This window comes from Acinonyx jubatus, chromosome C1 (assembly GCF_027475565.1).
Source record: "Acinonyx jubatus isolate Ajub_Pintada_27869175 chromosome C1, VMU_Ajub_asm_v1.0, whole genome shotgun sequence".
Taxonomy (NCBI): domain Eukaryota; kingdom Metazoa; phylum Chordata; class Mammalia; order Carnivora; family Felidae; genus Acinonyx; species Acinonyx jubatus.
Genome location: NC_069381.1, coordinates 42913964 through 42929049, shown reverse-complemented (window position 1 = coordinate 42929049; position 15086 = coordinate 42913964). Strand labels below are relative to the sequence as shown.

General features: G+C 37.2%; 1 protein-coding gene across 2 annotated transcripts in view; it reads left to right on the top strand.

Moving 5' to 3' along the window:
* NDC1 (NDC1 transmembrane nucleoporin) overlaps positions 1-13990 on the top strand; it is a 46646-nt gene extending 32656 nt beyond the window's left edge. For both annotated transcript variants that reach the window (XM_053214063.1, XM_027059118.2), the window contains 2 exons: positions 8456-8616; positions 11444-13990. In XM_053214063.1, the coding sequence (XP_053070038.1) occupies positions 8456-8616; positions 11444-11507 (225 nt within the window). In that variant the 3' untranslated portion in view covers positions 11508-13990. The remainder of the gene's footprint in view (positions 1-8455; positions 8617-11443) is intronic.
* The last annotated feature ends 1096 nt before the right edge of the window (positions 13991-15086 follow it).

The following is a 15086-nucleotide window of genomic DNA, read 5'->3' as shown; positions in this document are numbered from 1 at the left end:
TGTGTACATGTGTATAGTTTTATTATTTGTGCTCTTTTCCCAGATACCTTTCTCTAAAGAAATCATTTCCTAGTATTTCCCCACAACTTCTAGTATTTGGCTTGCCTGACAACACAGTAGGGTACCCAGGATTTGGGCGTGTATTTTTTTTTTTTTTAATGTTTATTTATTTTTGACAGAGAGAGAGAGACACAGCATGAGCAGGGGAGGGGCAGAGAGAGAGGGAGACACAGAATCCCAAGCAGGTTCCAGGCTCTGAGCTGTCAGCACAGAGCCTGACATGGGGCTCGAACTCACAAACCACGAGATCATGACCTGAGCTGAAGTCAGATGCTCAACCGACTGAGCCGCCCAGGCACCCCCTTTTTTTTTAAATTAAAAAAAAAAATTTTTTTTTAATGTTTTTTTTTTTAATGTGGGTGTATCTTTAACACACATAGCATTGTTTGTTTTTTATCACTCGGGCGGTGTAGTTTACAATAAAATAACAATAACAGTACAGTGCTTTGTAGTCTACAGAGCGATTACTTACCATGTTTTGTTTTGTTTCATTTAGGAAGACTTAGTTTTAAATTCTCTAACTACCAAACTTCTGGGGTTGTTAAAGTATATTTTTTATTTAAAATAGTTATTATTCAAGTATAATTACCATACAGTGTTATTAGTTTAAGGTGTACAACATAATGATTCAGCAGTTCTGTTTGTTGCTTAGTGCTCATGCGGTAAGTGTACTTTTAACCCCCCTCACCTATTTCACCCTTCCCCCCACCCATCTCCCCTTTGGTAACCACCAGTTTGTTCACTACAGTTAAGAGTCTGGGTGTTTTTGTTTGTTTGTCTCTTTTTTCTTTGTTTGTTTCTTACACCTAACCTTACACCCATCAGAATGGCTAAAATAAAAAAACACCAAGAAGTAAGTGTTGGTGCGGATGTGGAGAAAAGGAACCCTCCCTCATGCATTATTGGTGGGAATGCAAACTGCTACAAACTGCGGAAGACAGTATGGAGGTTCCTCAAAAAATTAAAAATAGAACTACCCTATGATCTAATAATTCCACTACCAGGTGTTTACTCACAGAAAATGAAAACAGTAACTTGGAAAGATACATGCACCCCTGTGCTTATTGCAGCATTACTTACAACAGCCAAGATAATGGAAGCAACCCAAGTGTGTCCATCCATAGATGAATGGATAAAGAAGATGTGCGGGGGGGGATACACACACAATGAAATATTACTCAGCCATAAAGAAGAATGAGATCTTGCTATTTGCAACAACATGGATAGATCCAGAGGGTATTATGCTAAGTGAAATAAGTCGATTAGGGGCACCTGGGTGGCTTAGTCAGTTGAGCGTCCGACTCTTGATTTCAGCTCAGGTTATGATTCCAGGGTGGTGGGACTGAGCCCCACATCAGGCTCCATGCTGAGTGTGGTACCTCCTTGGGATTCTCTCTCCCTCTGTCTTTGCTCCTCTCCCCAGCTTACTCACACTCTGTCTCTTAAAAAGTAAGAAAAGAGAAATAAGTTAGAAAAAGACAAATACCATACAATTTCACTCATACCATTATTATTATTATTATTTTTATTTTTATATTTTTTGGTCCTCATAACTATCTTGTGAAGGAAGTAGGATGGAGGTCTTATAGGCCTATTTTAGAGATGAGGGAGGCTAGTTTCAGGTCTCGCTCACAAGTCTCAGGTGGCAGAGCTGGAACTTGAACCTGAGCTGTTTGCAGGGCATTAGCAGTGTAGAACTGTGGGTTTGAAGGCTCAGAGACACTTGACCAATATTCTTTTATAAGTCGCAGTTCATTTTTTGTTCCTCTAGAATCCTCTGCTGCTCTACCTAACGTTTGTGTGGTATTCCAAAGAAATGATTTTTCTTTAAAATTTTAACAACTAAGGTTAGAATAAGGGCTGTTGTACATGATTGTATCTGTCTCAAAAAGGCTACTATCTTTTGGTATGACTTAAGATTATGCTCAGTAAATGGTCAAGTCAGATTTGAAAACCAGGCTTTCGGACTGCTAGTCCTTTGCCTCTGTGAGGGCTTGGAGGGTTATGCATCTCCTAACCTTTCCTGAGATAGAAGGGCAGTATGTTAGATGGACCAAAGTGCGAGATCTAGAATCAATCCCTCTTGTGTCTGAGTCCTAGCTCCTACTACTTCCTAGCTGTGCAACCTTAGAAATACATTTACCATATTTCATTGAGTCTAAGATATCATTAATTAGAAGATACATCTCCATTTCAGGAATTTTAAAATGGCGGGGCGGGGGAGTGCATTGTATAACCAGTGAAAATAGTAATCTCTAAACATCAGTTTCTGTATCTGGAAAATGGAGATAGTAATAGTAGTACTTACCTCATGGGGATGTGAACGATGAATGAGATCAGTACTCAGGATGCCTGTGCCATATTAAGTACCCAACAAATGTAAGCTTTTATTACTTCGTTATTATTTCCATGTTGTATGACAGAATTCTTACAGTGTACAGGAGAAAACATCTTTCAAGATTAAAAAAAAGTATTGCTATCACTACTGTAAGCAAGCAGTCTAAGAGACATAGTGTCAGACAGATGCCCAGTTCAAGTCCAGGCTCTTGTACTTTCTGAATGATCAAGGGTAATTTATTAAACATCTGTCAGGTTAGAGTCTTCATCTTTAAAACAGAAATAGTACCTTGCAGGGTTATTATGAGGGTTCGAGATAAAATCTGTATACAGAGTCTAGAGTGGTGTCCTAAGTTATCAATTGCCTGACAATAATCAAACAGTTACCATGTGCTAAGATACAGAATAGAGAAAGACAGACATGGTTCCAGCCCTCTAGTTTACAGAGTATAAAACAGATAATCTATGAATAATTAACTACAATTGTAATAAGTGCCACAATGTACAGAAATGTAGAATGATCAGAGAACATAAAACAGGTATGCAATAAATAACAAATGAACATTAAATGAAATGCTTGTGATGTCAGCATGGTGTCTTTGTTAGCAAATTATTTTAATATTTAAATGAGGTAACATATATAAAGCAGTTAAACTCCGTGCCTGGCGCACAATAACTGACATAAATTTAGCTATCAGCATCATCTAAGAGTATCATTTTGTAGCTGTGGTTTTTGCCAGGGGCAGTTTTGTTTCCCAGGAAACTTTGGGCAATGTCTGGAGATATTTTGATTGTCACAGATAGAGGGGAATGCTACTGGCATCCTTTGTGGAGGCCAGGGATGCTGCTAAACAGCCCATAATGCACAAAGCGGCCCCCACAACTGAGTATTACCCAGTCCAAGATGTCAGTAGTGCTGAGGTTGAGAAACTCTGCTCTGTAGTCATGATTACATTTAACAGAGTCTGGTGTTCTCCTTGCCATTTGTTTGGGACTCTGGCTTTCGTGGAATAAACCTCTATTTTAACTAGGTTATGAGTAAGATCCTTGAGATGAGGCGCTTTCAAAGCTCTGCACGGTGGACAATTTGTTAATGACACTGACAGATAAATAGTCACAGGAGAGCAACGAGCGTTTTCTCTTTATTCGGCTTTTGTGCATATACAGTGCATATAAATATAAATGGGCCAAAAGTGCCTATTTTCATAGTATAGCCCTTTTTCAGGCTTCTATAAGGGCTAACGTAAGGCCTTTTGGGGATTTTTCATTTTTACTGAAGAGTATATTGTTTAGTGGTGTACTCTACTCACTGTTTACCCTTTTCGTTGTTTGGGATAATTCTTAACTGGATATTTGAGATCCCAGTTGTGTAATCTCAATCTTCAGGCCAGAAACCATGTGTAGTGCATAAAATGAGTGCTCAATAGATACTTGTTTAACCTCACAGCTGATTAAGTACTTCGGTTCTAACTATGGCATACATCACTAAATATTATAAACTGGTGTTTCCTAGATTGAAGTTATTCATGTGCTACTTCCATAGTTTTTGCTGTCATTGTTTATTACCACATGTTATTGCCATAATTTTAGTCCTATTTGCCACCTGAACTATTATTTACTTATTTAGTATTTTAAGTCGTTCATTATAAGCTTAATTAATTCATTAATTTGGATTTTATTTTTAAGTGATTTCTATACCTAACATGGGGCTTGAACTCACAACCCTGAGATCAAGAGTCTCATGCTCTCCCAACTGAGTCAGCCAGGTACCCCTAACTTAAATTTATTTAAAAGGAAATTTTGTATCACTTTTGTAAAAGGAAAACTAGCTTGAATTGCTACAAATAGAACATAGGTGCACAGTTCCTTATCTCAAACCTTAGGATATATTTCAAAATTCAGATTTTTTTGGATCTTAAAAATATAACATTGTATATATATCCTAGATTACAAAATACTCCTATTGGAATCTGAGGCAGAATCCCCTTAATCAGATACATTAATACTTTTCTGCAGTGAAACATCTGGGTCTTCATATTAAGTAAATAAAGACTGTAAATAGCCTGTGTCAGCTCAGGTCAGGTTTTACTGCCAGATGAAGTCAGGTCAGCTTTTGCCACCAACAGTTAGAAAAGTTTTTGTTTTCAGGGCTTTTTGGATTTCAGTATTAAGGGTAAGACAGTCAAAGTGAGAAAAGATAATAATTGAAAGCTCTAGCTGTAGATACTGTTGTTTGCTGAAGTCCCTGAACCTGAAACCTATTTATCCTTTGTCATAGAAAGAGATTAATGAGGATTCAAGATGTGTTAGGGACAAATTAGCTCCAAACCCAGACTTTCCTCCCTTTTTTAACCCTTATCTCATTAGGGTCTGTCGTTCCTTATTTTTTAAGAGCTGATATTTTATGACTTTTATTCTTAGAGGTCTTTCAGAGAACAGATAAAAAACAATTTAACAAAATTCATTCTTTTGCATTTACCCTTCAGACCCTTTTAAAATCTAAGATGCGGGTGCTTGGGTGGCTCAGTCGGTTAACTGTTCGACTTCAGCTCAGGTCATGATCTTGCAGTTTGTGGGTTCAAGCCCTACATAGGGCTATGTGCTGACAGCTCGGAGCCTGGAGCCTGCTTCTGATTCTGTGTCTCCCTGTCTCTCTGCTTCTCCCCCACTTGTGTGCGTGTGTGCTCTCTCTCTCTCTCTCTCTCTCTGCCTTTCAGAAAAAGTAAATAAACATTAAAAAAAAATCAGTCTAAAGAAAAGTAAGCTAACCATTTAAAATAAATAAATAAAATCCAAGATGTATTTTGGAATCTTAGTGATTTGATGTTTCCGGTATCTTGAAATGTAAAGATTTCAAGATTTGCTGTTTGAGCATCCTAGGAATTATTTCATCATTACTCATTATTTATTCCCAATTGTGGTAAAAGAGCCCAATAAGAAACAGGAGAATGATGGAATCACATAGTATTCCATCATCTTTCAAGAAAAGTATATAAGCAATATGGACATACGTTTTTATAGTCTTTTTTTTTTTAAACTTTCATTGAATATAGTTGCTAATTCAGAATTTAAAAATTTTTTTACTCACATTGGCAATTGGAAGAAAATTGCCAGTATGTGCAATATTATTGAGATAAATCAGAAGATGAATGCAAATAGCACTCTAGACCAGCTTTGTCAGATAGAAATATAATGCAATATAATTTTACATTTTCTAATAGTTACATTAAAAAAATACAGGTGAGGTTAATTTTAAGGATATATTTTATTTAACTCAGTTTATCTAAAATGTAATTTTATTATGTAATCAATACAAAATTATTAAGGAGATATTTTATATGTATTTATTTTTTATTTTAGAGAGAGCATTTGCGGGTCAGGGAAAGGGGCGGAGTTCAGCAGGCTCCACACTCAGTAGAGCCTGACATTTGGCTTGAGCCTACGACCCTGGGATCATGACCTGAGCCGAAATCAAGAGTTTGGTCGCTCAACTGACTGAGCCACCCAGGAACCCTTAGATATTTTATATATTTTTTAACACTAAGTCCTCAAAATCTGATGTGTACTTTTCACTTAGGCAAATCTTAGTTCAAACCTGCCACATTTCCATGTATCTTAGTGGTTACCATATTGGATCGCACAGCTCTAGATTTTAATGAGGATCATAGAAAAATCTTCAGATGATAATATTCTAGATATATTTTTTCAAACTCAAGAATTGATGACAGAATGATGTATTTTTAAGGAAAAAGGAAATATATGTGATATTCTCATTCAGTAAGTCATTCAAGAGGAAGGGCTTTGTCCCAAAATATTTTATAATAAGAACCTGTGGATCATCCCATTTTGTTGAGAGTATATGTGACAGTATTCTTTCATTTTCTGTGATATTTTACACCAAAATTTACTTTATATGGCTTATAAGTGGATAAATGCTGAAGGGATACAAAGGTGTATACAGAGGTGATTAGAAAGAAATAGATGATGTTGAAATGAAAAAACTCACTAGATTCGTCATTTGAATTTTTCTTTATAAACCTAAGAATGAAAATATTTTACCATTATGGTGCAAGGAAAATGGATAAACTCTCTTCAACAAAATTATGAGCTGTCAAAAATTTTTAAAAATAATTGCAATTTGATGGTATTATTCTTCTGTAGATTTTTTGTAAGGTGACTTTAAATTATAAAAAGGGACCATTGGACCCAGGTGGTAAATGATGATAGCTATTTTTCCTGGTCTAATGAGGGTTAATCAAAGTTTGCAAGAAAATTGAAAAGGAAGTAACTTTTCCATTATGATTCGGTGTTATCTAATGTTGCTTAGGTATGTCACTGAATACCACCTCCCATTCTGCCTAAAATTATTTCAGGTATGTCCTGGTCTCAGGAAACACTCTTATAAGTTACTGTTGAAAGAATAAATGATTGGACTTGAACTTGTCATGGCAGACTGAACACACACACTAAATCTTGTTCCTTCCCCCACACTCTGCTAAACCACAGTAAAAGGACTTTTAAAAAGACATAAATCCACAAACAGGAGAGGAGACAACAGCAACAGAGTCTTCAAAGCTGGAGAGGAGATGGTTGAGATAACTAACTTGGCAGACCCCAGAAGCAAATTGGAAGTTGGTAATGAGACAGGCCCCCAGTACCTCTGGAACTAAGGATGAAGGGATAGGTACCAAAATAAGAACGATGGCTGAGAGCTGTTCGAAAATTAGATCTGTAGATTCTCTGCTGCTGGTGCCCCCGCCTCCAGCAGCTGAGGTTTGTCCTTTAGAGAGGGTAGAGCACTGGGCTCTCTGGGCTGGCAGAGTTGTGAGTGGACACGACAGACACGCTTGTGGCTTCTGTATTAAATAGATAGGGGTATACTCCCCTGAATACAGGCCCACCAGACAGAGTACTGGAAAACTCTTCTCTGGGAACTCTGACTGATCCAAGAAGAAAAACAAAGTTACTGAGTTGGGCAACCCTAAAAAATCCATGCAGGTCACCTCTTGTGAAGCCTGTTGTCAGTAATCTCTATGTATTCAGTGCTTTTGGTCAGCTTTTTAGGAGGTCCCTCTCGCATTCATGAGCCAGGGATCACTAGATTTCTGAGCACAGTCTCTAATGCAGAAAATAGAGACCAAAGAAACAAAGATGGGGAAAGTAGCTTGGAAGAAACTATAAAACCAAAAACCAAAACCACAACAATCATCAAAATCCCCAGAAATAGGAGAGGATATTGCATCCTTGAAACAAAAATAGGATGCTAAAATAAAAGGGATCACTCAGATGATATAAAAGAGCTCTTGAAATTAAAAACATGATGGCAGAAATCATTTTAACAGTATTTAGTTCTTTTGGTGGTTCTTTCCATAACTATGAACAATAATCTTAAAGTATTATTTCTTGTCACTATAGTATTATCTTTCTGTAATAGTTTAATACACTTATACTTCTGTATCTTTAGTTCTTCCTTTTCTTAATGTAGTTATATCATTTAAAAATTATATTATTTACCTTGGCCTTCAAAAAATACACTTAAATCTATATTTCTTTTTCTATCAAGTATAAATAAAGTCACTTTCATTTATGGATTCTCTCTCTCTCTACCTATTCTTGCTCATAGATGTTTTATCATCTAGAAAGGAAGATAAGCTAGCTTATAGTAAATAACTTTATTTATGTAAAGCATAAAGTTTTGGTCTTTTTTTTTTTTTTGAGATTTATAATAAAAGTACTCTTAGCTGTCACACACCATAAGCAAAGTAGGATATCTGTATTTCACTTCCCAGCTTTGCATTTTCAAGACCGTTGCAGAATGGCTCCTCTTGAGACGACAGGTCTGAACTTTTCTCTGCTAGCTGCTGTAGTGGCTAAACATCCACTGCATTGTCTTTCAAACTTTTGACTGTGATCCAAAATAAATGTTTTCTAGAATGCCTGTATGATGTGTGTATCTCTGTCTCTTAATTTATTTGAAATAAAATCTCCTTGATTCTTTGGACTAATATGGCTTTATTGATATTCTGAACTAATGTGCCTTCTTTCTTTCTTGATCTAGGCAGTTGACAAGTACTTCAAGCTTCCTCATGCTTCCAGTAAACCACCTCGGATTTCAGGAAGCCTTGTGGACACTTCTTATAAAACATTAAGATTTGCATTTAGAGCATCATTAAAAACTGCCATCTATCGAATAACTACTACATTTGGTGAACATCTGAAGTAAGTTTACCTGTTTTAACCCATGATGATAATCTACTTTCAGGAGTTCCCATGAGGAACAGGTATGAGAATTATAAAGGCTCACATGTTCAACATGTGACTTTCATGATTCCTACTGGGAATTAACAGCTTTGATATCGACGTTATATTTTACAATTGGGCCTATCGTATAAGCTTTGGGGCCTTCTTTCAAACAGACAAAAAAGGATAGAAAGTTATAAAAGCAGCAAACATCCTTATGAGATAAAAAGCAAAAAATTGAGTACCTTTCCAGAAAAGCATATTAAAAATAATTCTGATACTACATCTTAGTCAGCTAAGACTTTAGGTGAGCAGAGTGTTCCATAAATGAGTCCTTGGTGCTTTGTGAATCATGCTAGAAAAACAATGACAGATCATGACACCTTTGGAAACAGAACCAGAAAGAAAACCACAAATGCCAAGCCTGTTTATATTTAGTTTCATTGATGTTTACTGCTTTCTTCTCATGAAATAATCCAGCTCGGCAGGATAAGGGATGCTAGTTTATTAACTAAACTGTGTTTATCCCAATTATAAATGAACTTTAGAAGGCACAAAAGATTGCTTTTTCTGTATGCGGTCAATGAGTAGTTTAGAACTTCTGCATGCTGCCTACTTTTAGAAAGAGTAGTATATTTCCTTTTACTTCCACAATGCACAGCAGTAATAGCAGGTTTTTATGGGACACTTGGCTCTGTGGCAATGTAAAGAGCACTAGATAATCCTCTCTCTTTTCAGAGGCTTATTCACTTGTTTAAAAACAAAAAAAAAAAAACAATTTATGGAGTGCCTTCTACCTCTGTGCTCTCCAATATGATAACTCCATATTACTGTTCAAATTTAAATTAACTAAAAATTCAGTTTGTCAGTCAACCTGGCCACATTTTAAGTCCCCAGTAACTACATGTGGCTAGTGGCTACTGTATTGGACATCTTAGGTCTAAAACATTTGTTGGGGCGCCTGGGTGGCTCAGTCGGTTAAGCGTCGACTTCAGCTCAGGTCACTATCTCGTGGTCCGTGAGTTCGAGCCCCGCGTCGGGCTCTGGGCTGATGGCTCAGAGCCTGGAGCCTGCTTCCGATTCTGTGTCTCGCTCTCTCTCTGCCCCTCCCCCGTTCATGCTCTGTCTCTCTCTGTCCCAAAAATAAATAAACGTTAAAAAAAAAAAAAAATTAAAAAAAAAACATTTGTGTCATTGCAGAAAGTTTATCAAGACAGCACTGTTCTAGACTATACACTTAGCACTTTAAATACATTTTTTCATTTCCTTCTCTCAAAGCATCTATGAGGTATAGAGGTTATCATAACTGTACAGATATGGAAACTGAGGCTCAAGGAGATTAAGGACTTGCCTAATAGCACAGTCTAGTTGGGTTTAGAACATGAATCTGAAATCTGGTCTTACTTACTCTTAAAATCCCATCATTTCTCCCTATATTATAGACTGCCTCTGAGATATAAACCACCATGGAGGATGCTTGATGAATGTGGAGCATGAAATATGTATATGATGATAGAGCAAAAGCAGGGAGAAAGGGGGAAGTAGTTTTAGATAAGAATGGGGGATGCATGACTGATAAATTATGACACTGAAATTCTGCCTTAGTTTCTTTTCTCTGAGAAGAGCCATCTTTTATATATGATGAGGTCAGTAGACTGTTGTATGTCCAGGACAGAATGGTATGGTGGGGAAAAAAGATTGGGAGTTAAAACATTTGGATTTATGTCTGGTTACATCATTGACTATCTGTGGTTGCAGTCAAGTTACCTAATGATTTAACTTGCCCACGATTATGTAGAACCAGAATTCAGACTCCAGTCTCTCTGACCTAGTGTTCTATTTAATGGTGTCTATAATCTTAACCAGTAGGCTGAGTTGTCTCCCCTAATCTCTGACCTTTGTGATACTGTTTACCCTCCTGTGAAATGGGTATGTTATCTGGCCTCACTAGCACCCGGAGGGAGTCCACACAGTAAAGTACTTGAAATGGTTCAGTTAGAGGCAGCTGGTTTCAGCAAGCAGAGATGCGTATTTATAAGGCGATTTGGGATGATTTGAAGCAGAATTATTGTAAGAAGACTTTTTTGGCACTTTTAAAAGTGGTAACTTTTATAACCTGGATTTTTTAAATCATTTAATAATACCATCTTCAACTAGAAGACCAGAATCTTTATTCATTTTTTACCCAAAAATTTGAAAAGAAGTTTTATACTAATTACAGAATATATTTACTCCGCTTTTATCAAGGTAATGTATTTTTGTGGGAGGCAAGGGTAGGGAGAGAACTCTATTTCCCCATCCAAGACATAACTTATGTTCAAAGGGAAAACTAAATCTAAACCACCAAGCTGTTACCTTTGAAAACGATTAGTGGAGTCTATTGTGTTTTAACCAAACATTTTAGTTTAAAGGATTTTATATTAAAGGCAATTCAAATACTCCACAACTCAAAGATAATGTTGGAATCTGGTTTAAATAAAATAATAAAATCCAGAAAATCTACTGCAAGGCCTGGAACTCTGCACAGCAGGTTCCACAGCAGAGCAGGTTAAAATCGATGCTTTCACTTGTCAGTCTTAATTTGCTTTGGTCTCTTAGAAGGTAGAAGCATGCTGTTACTGAATGCAAGCCCTCCTCCTCATTAGATTAAGGAGGGTTTTCATCCAGCTTTCTCAGAAGTATTAAATAAGTGAAGATTTCTATTCATTTTTAATTGTTTTGAAAAATATTGACTCTGTGCTCTGTGGTTCACTTAATATGCTTAATGTAAAATAAAGCTTATGCTTTGAATTTATGTTTCATTTAGTGCTGTGCAAGCATCTGCAGAACATCAGAAAAGACTTCAACAGTTCTTGGAGTTCAAAGAATAGCTCAGTAATATAAACTGTGTTCATTACACTGCTGATACAGCTACAGATGGGACAGTAAATGTTCAGCATTCTTGGATCAGAAGAAAATGGACTAATTAGATGCTTCCTTTGTCGTGGTGGTTGCTTTGAAAACTATACTTTAATGGGAGAAATCATGGAAAGAAATTCTCAACAGAATAACCGAAAACTGCCTTTTCTGTACCGATGGCTTTTTGTGTGTGTGGTATAATAAAATCTTTATTCAATTTTACAGAAGCCTCTCTGGCAGTAGAAATGTCTTTAGCTTCTATAGCTTAATAATAATAACTGGAAAATGTTTAGAATTTACTTTTGAGCTGAGTAGAACCAGTTCAGAAGGTAAAATAGATTGACTTGATTCGGTCTTCGTGATTGCTGTGAGTTTAACTCTCTGTGCACTCGAAATATGTAAACTTTTTAAGAGTGGTTTCTGCTTACTGAAGGATGAAATGGTAATAGTGGAGAAAAATTCACAGAAAAATTATTGTTTAAAGGACATATTTTGTTAATCTGGTAGGTTGTGTTTTTCTTTCCAGGGACAAATTAAATTTGCATGATTGTCCAAAAAAAAGGTCTCAATTTACAGATGCTAACTCTCTATAAAGGAATGTGGAAAAATTCAGTTCTTAAGTTACAAGATCAAACATTCATATTTGATTTTTGAAAGACGATTGACTGACAACTATGAATTTGTTTTGTATCATGCTAGTAAACAATAAGTGTATGGGTATTTTCCCCAACTAGTTTTGCTTTCTTTTTCTGGAACAAAACATTAAGCGATTGCAGAGCTTTTTAAGTGAGAGAAGAAGTTTTGCAACAAAAACCAGGAAACTTTCCCTTTCCCCCCGCCCCCCCCCTCATCTTCATTAGATCAGATTATTTGGTGAAGCTCGTTTGGCCTCACAGAGGGAGCAGCCTTTGCTGTGTTAACTGGCTAATAAAAATATATTAGGAAAATCTTTACAACCAGAAACAACTTAGTCATCAAATAGCAAGTGAAACCAAAATGTCAGAGGGCTTACTGTACTTGGGAGTATGTTGTATGCCCCCAAAATGAGCAAAGTAATTTTACAATTTATTAGATCAGCTTCTTTGGAGATGGAAGATCGGAAATCCCACTGGTAGTATTCACTGGACTAGCGTTAGACTGAAATGCTCCCTTGTAATTCTTTCCCTATTATCTTTTCCTTCCACCCTTTCCCAGTTTTTTCTTTAAAGTCAGCACAGTATTGTGTATGAATCTTTAATGTGGTATGTATGTCTGCCATTTGTCTGATTACTTGATGTATTATATCTTTATTCCTTTTATTCGTTGCCCCATCAACCAGCGCATGCCAAATTATAAATGAATCCTGCTGGCCTTTTGAGCGTCTTTAGGAGACAGTTCCCCAGTTGTCAAGTGTTTGGAGTATTTAGGCTAATTGCCATTGCTTTATTTTTTCTCATCTGAAGTGGAGTGATCTCTTTTTTGAATATGAAAATTGAATTTCGAATGTGGTAATTCCTTGGAGATGGCCAGAAGAGTGTGGCGAGGTTGACTGAAGACTGTTGAATTCCATGTTTTGGAGCCGTTGAGCTTTTTCTGTTGCACTGTCTGTGCTGTCCCTGGCTGAGGCATTTTGGGAGAAAAGGACTCTTAACCTTCTGCTTCCCTTAAAGAATTGTGGCACTTCACCCACTGGATCCTGGAGATTGATGAAGAGATGGTTCCTGTAAGCTTTCAGTGACTTGGGTAAAGTATCTGGCCAGGCTAAGTTTTTTGCCATTTCTCATGCTTTGGGAAAAGGTACATGTGATGAGCAATGTGAAAATTTGAGAGGTGTTCATCCCTATTTTCTCTCAAGGGAATGTGCGGTGTACAAAATACAGGTCACGTAATGTCCGCCTGGTGGAGATTTGGAAACTCCACCCAAATGTGGATTGTATTTAGTAGATAAGAGAGGTAGTTCCTTTTCCCCATTATGTGTTGATAACCTACACACCATCCGCTGAGGTAGGGTATTGCTCGGCCACCTGTTATTAAAGGGAGCTCCCTCTCCTGTGTACAAGGAGGAGGGTCTTAGAAAGGCTAAGAGGAGGGAAGCATTTCCTTTGATGAAGTCCTATCCTGCCTGTGAGCCCACAGGTGCTCTATGACATTGGCCTTAAAAATTAGAGAGTGTTCTTTAAAAGTGTTTCTCTGTCAGTACAAAACATGGTTCTTTTCAGCACTTGTAATGTTTGCTTCACCTTATGGGGGGTATAAATTCAGGTAGCTTCTTTCCTGGGGAACCGGGAAACTGTCCTAGAATGAACCGTGTATATACCCTTGAGTAGATGTGTGTAAGCAACAATTTGTTACTTTGCTGGATTGTTCCTTGATAGTTGGTTTGTGTATCTTCCTGTAAATGTGGTAATCTATTTTATCCTTTTGTATATCACTGATACTGAATTGGGTAGAAAAATAAATCGACAGTTTTGCTAAATGGGACTGTTAAAATATGTGTATCCTTAAGGTCATTTATTTAATATCTGGTGTGTGTGTGTTCTTTTAGCCCTTTCAATCAAGCCTCAGTTGCTTACAAAACTTGAAAAGGTTTAACTTCTTGATAAATTAGCTATTGCCCCTAACTGAACTAATTTGGTGGATATCTGTGTTCAACGATAACCAAGGAACCTGAATTCTGAAGGTCTCTTTCTTCCTTGTCTTGGCTGCCTTTCTTCCAGAACTAAGCAAAGGATGTAGGTGCTGAAAGCCGTCTCTTAATAGAATTTTCTTTTCTTGCCAGTATACTGTTTCTGAATGGCTCATATTCCCCAGGCTCACGGTTATGTCTGTCAACTTTACTTAAATTAGTCTCAGTCTGAACATCACCTCGAGGTTGTTGAGGCACTACACTAAGGCCTTCAACTCCCTCTTATGCTCTCCCAACCCATAGTTCTCTTTCTTTAAAACCAAATAGCTTAAAACAAAGATGGCTTTAATTCCTCAGTTAATAATCCAGCTGTTATTAGCAAGCTGCTGACCACCGTTTTAAAATAGACAAAATTGTTCTTGTTTTAAGGGGTATAAGACAAGGTAGGACAAGCACATAGGCCTGTAGTTCTCAGTCATGGTCCTAAGCAACCTTGGCAGTTGCTGTACTGATGTGCAGGTTGATCCAGAGCTAGCTAATCATTCAAAAACATTCACTGAATGTCTGTTACAGCCCAGCTATTGGAAACAAATTGAACTGTGAACAAGACAGTTCTTGCTTGCCCTTGAGAAGTTTATAATCTAATGCAGTGGCATTTGAAACTTGGAATCAGAAACATGAGCCTCTCAGAGAGTGCTTATTAGAGGTGTAGAGTCCAGGCTCCACTTTGGTACAGATTATGCCTGTGCGCTGGTTCCCAAGAGATGTAGTTTGTAACAAATTCTAAGCAGTGGTCTGAGAATCACACTGTGAGAAGGGTTTATTTTAGATCAGGAGTTCTCAAACTTAGCATATGTCGGAATCCCTTGGAAAGCTTGTTAAAACAGATGGCTAGGCCCCACCTCCAGAGTTTCTGATTCAGTAAGTTTGGGGTGGGGCCCAAGAG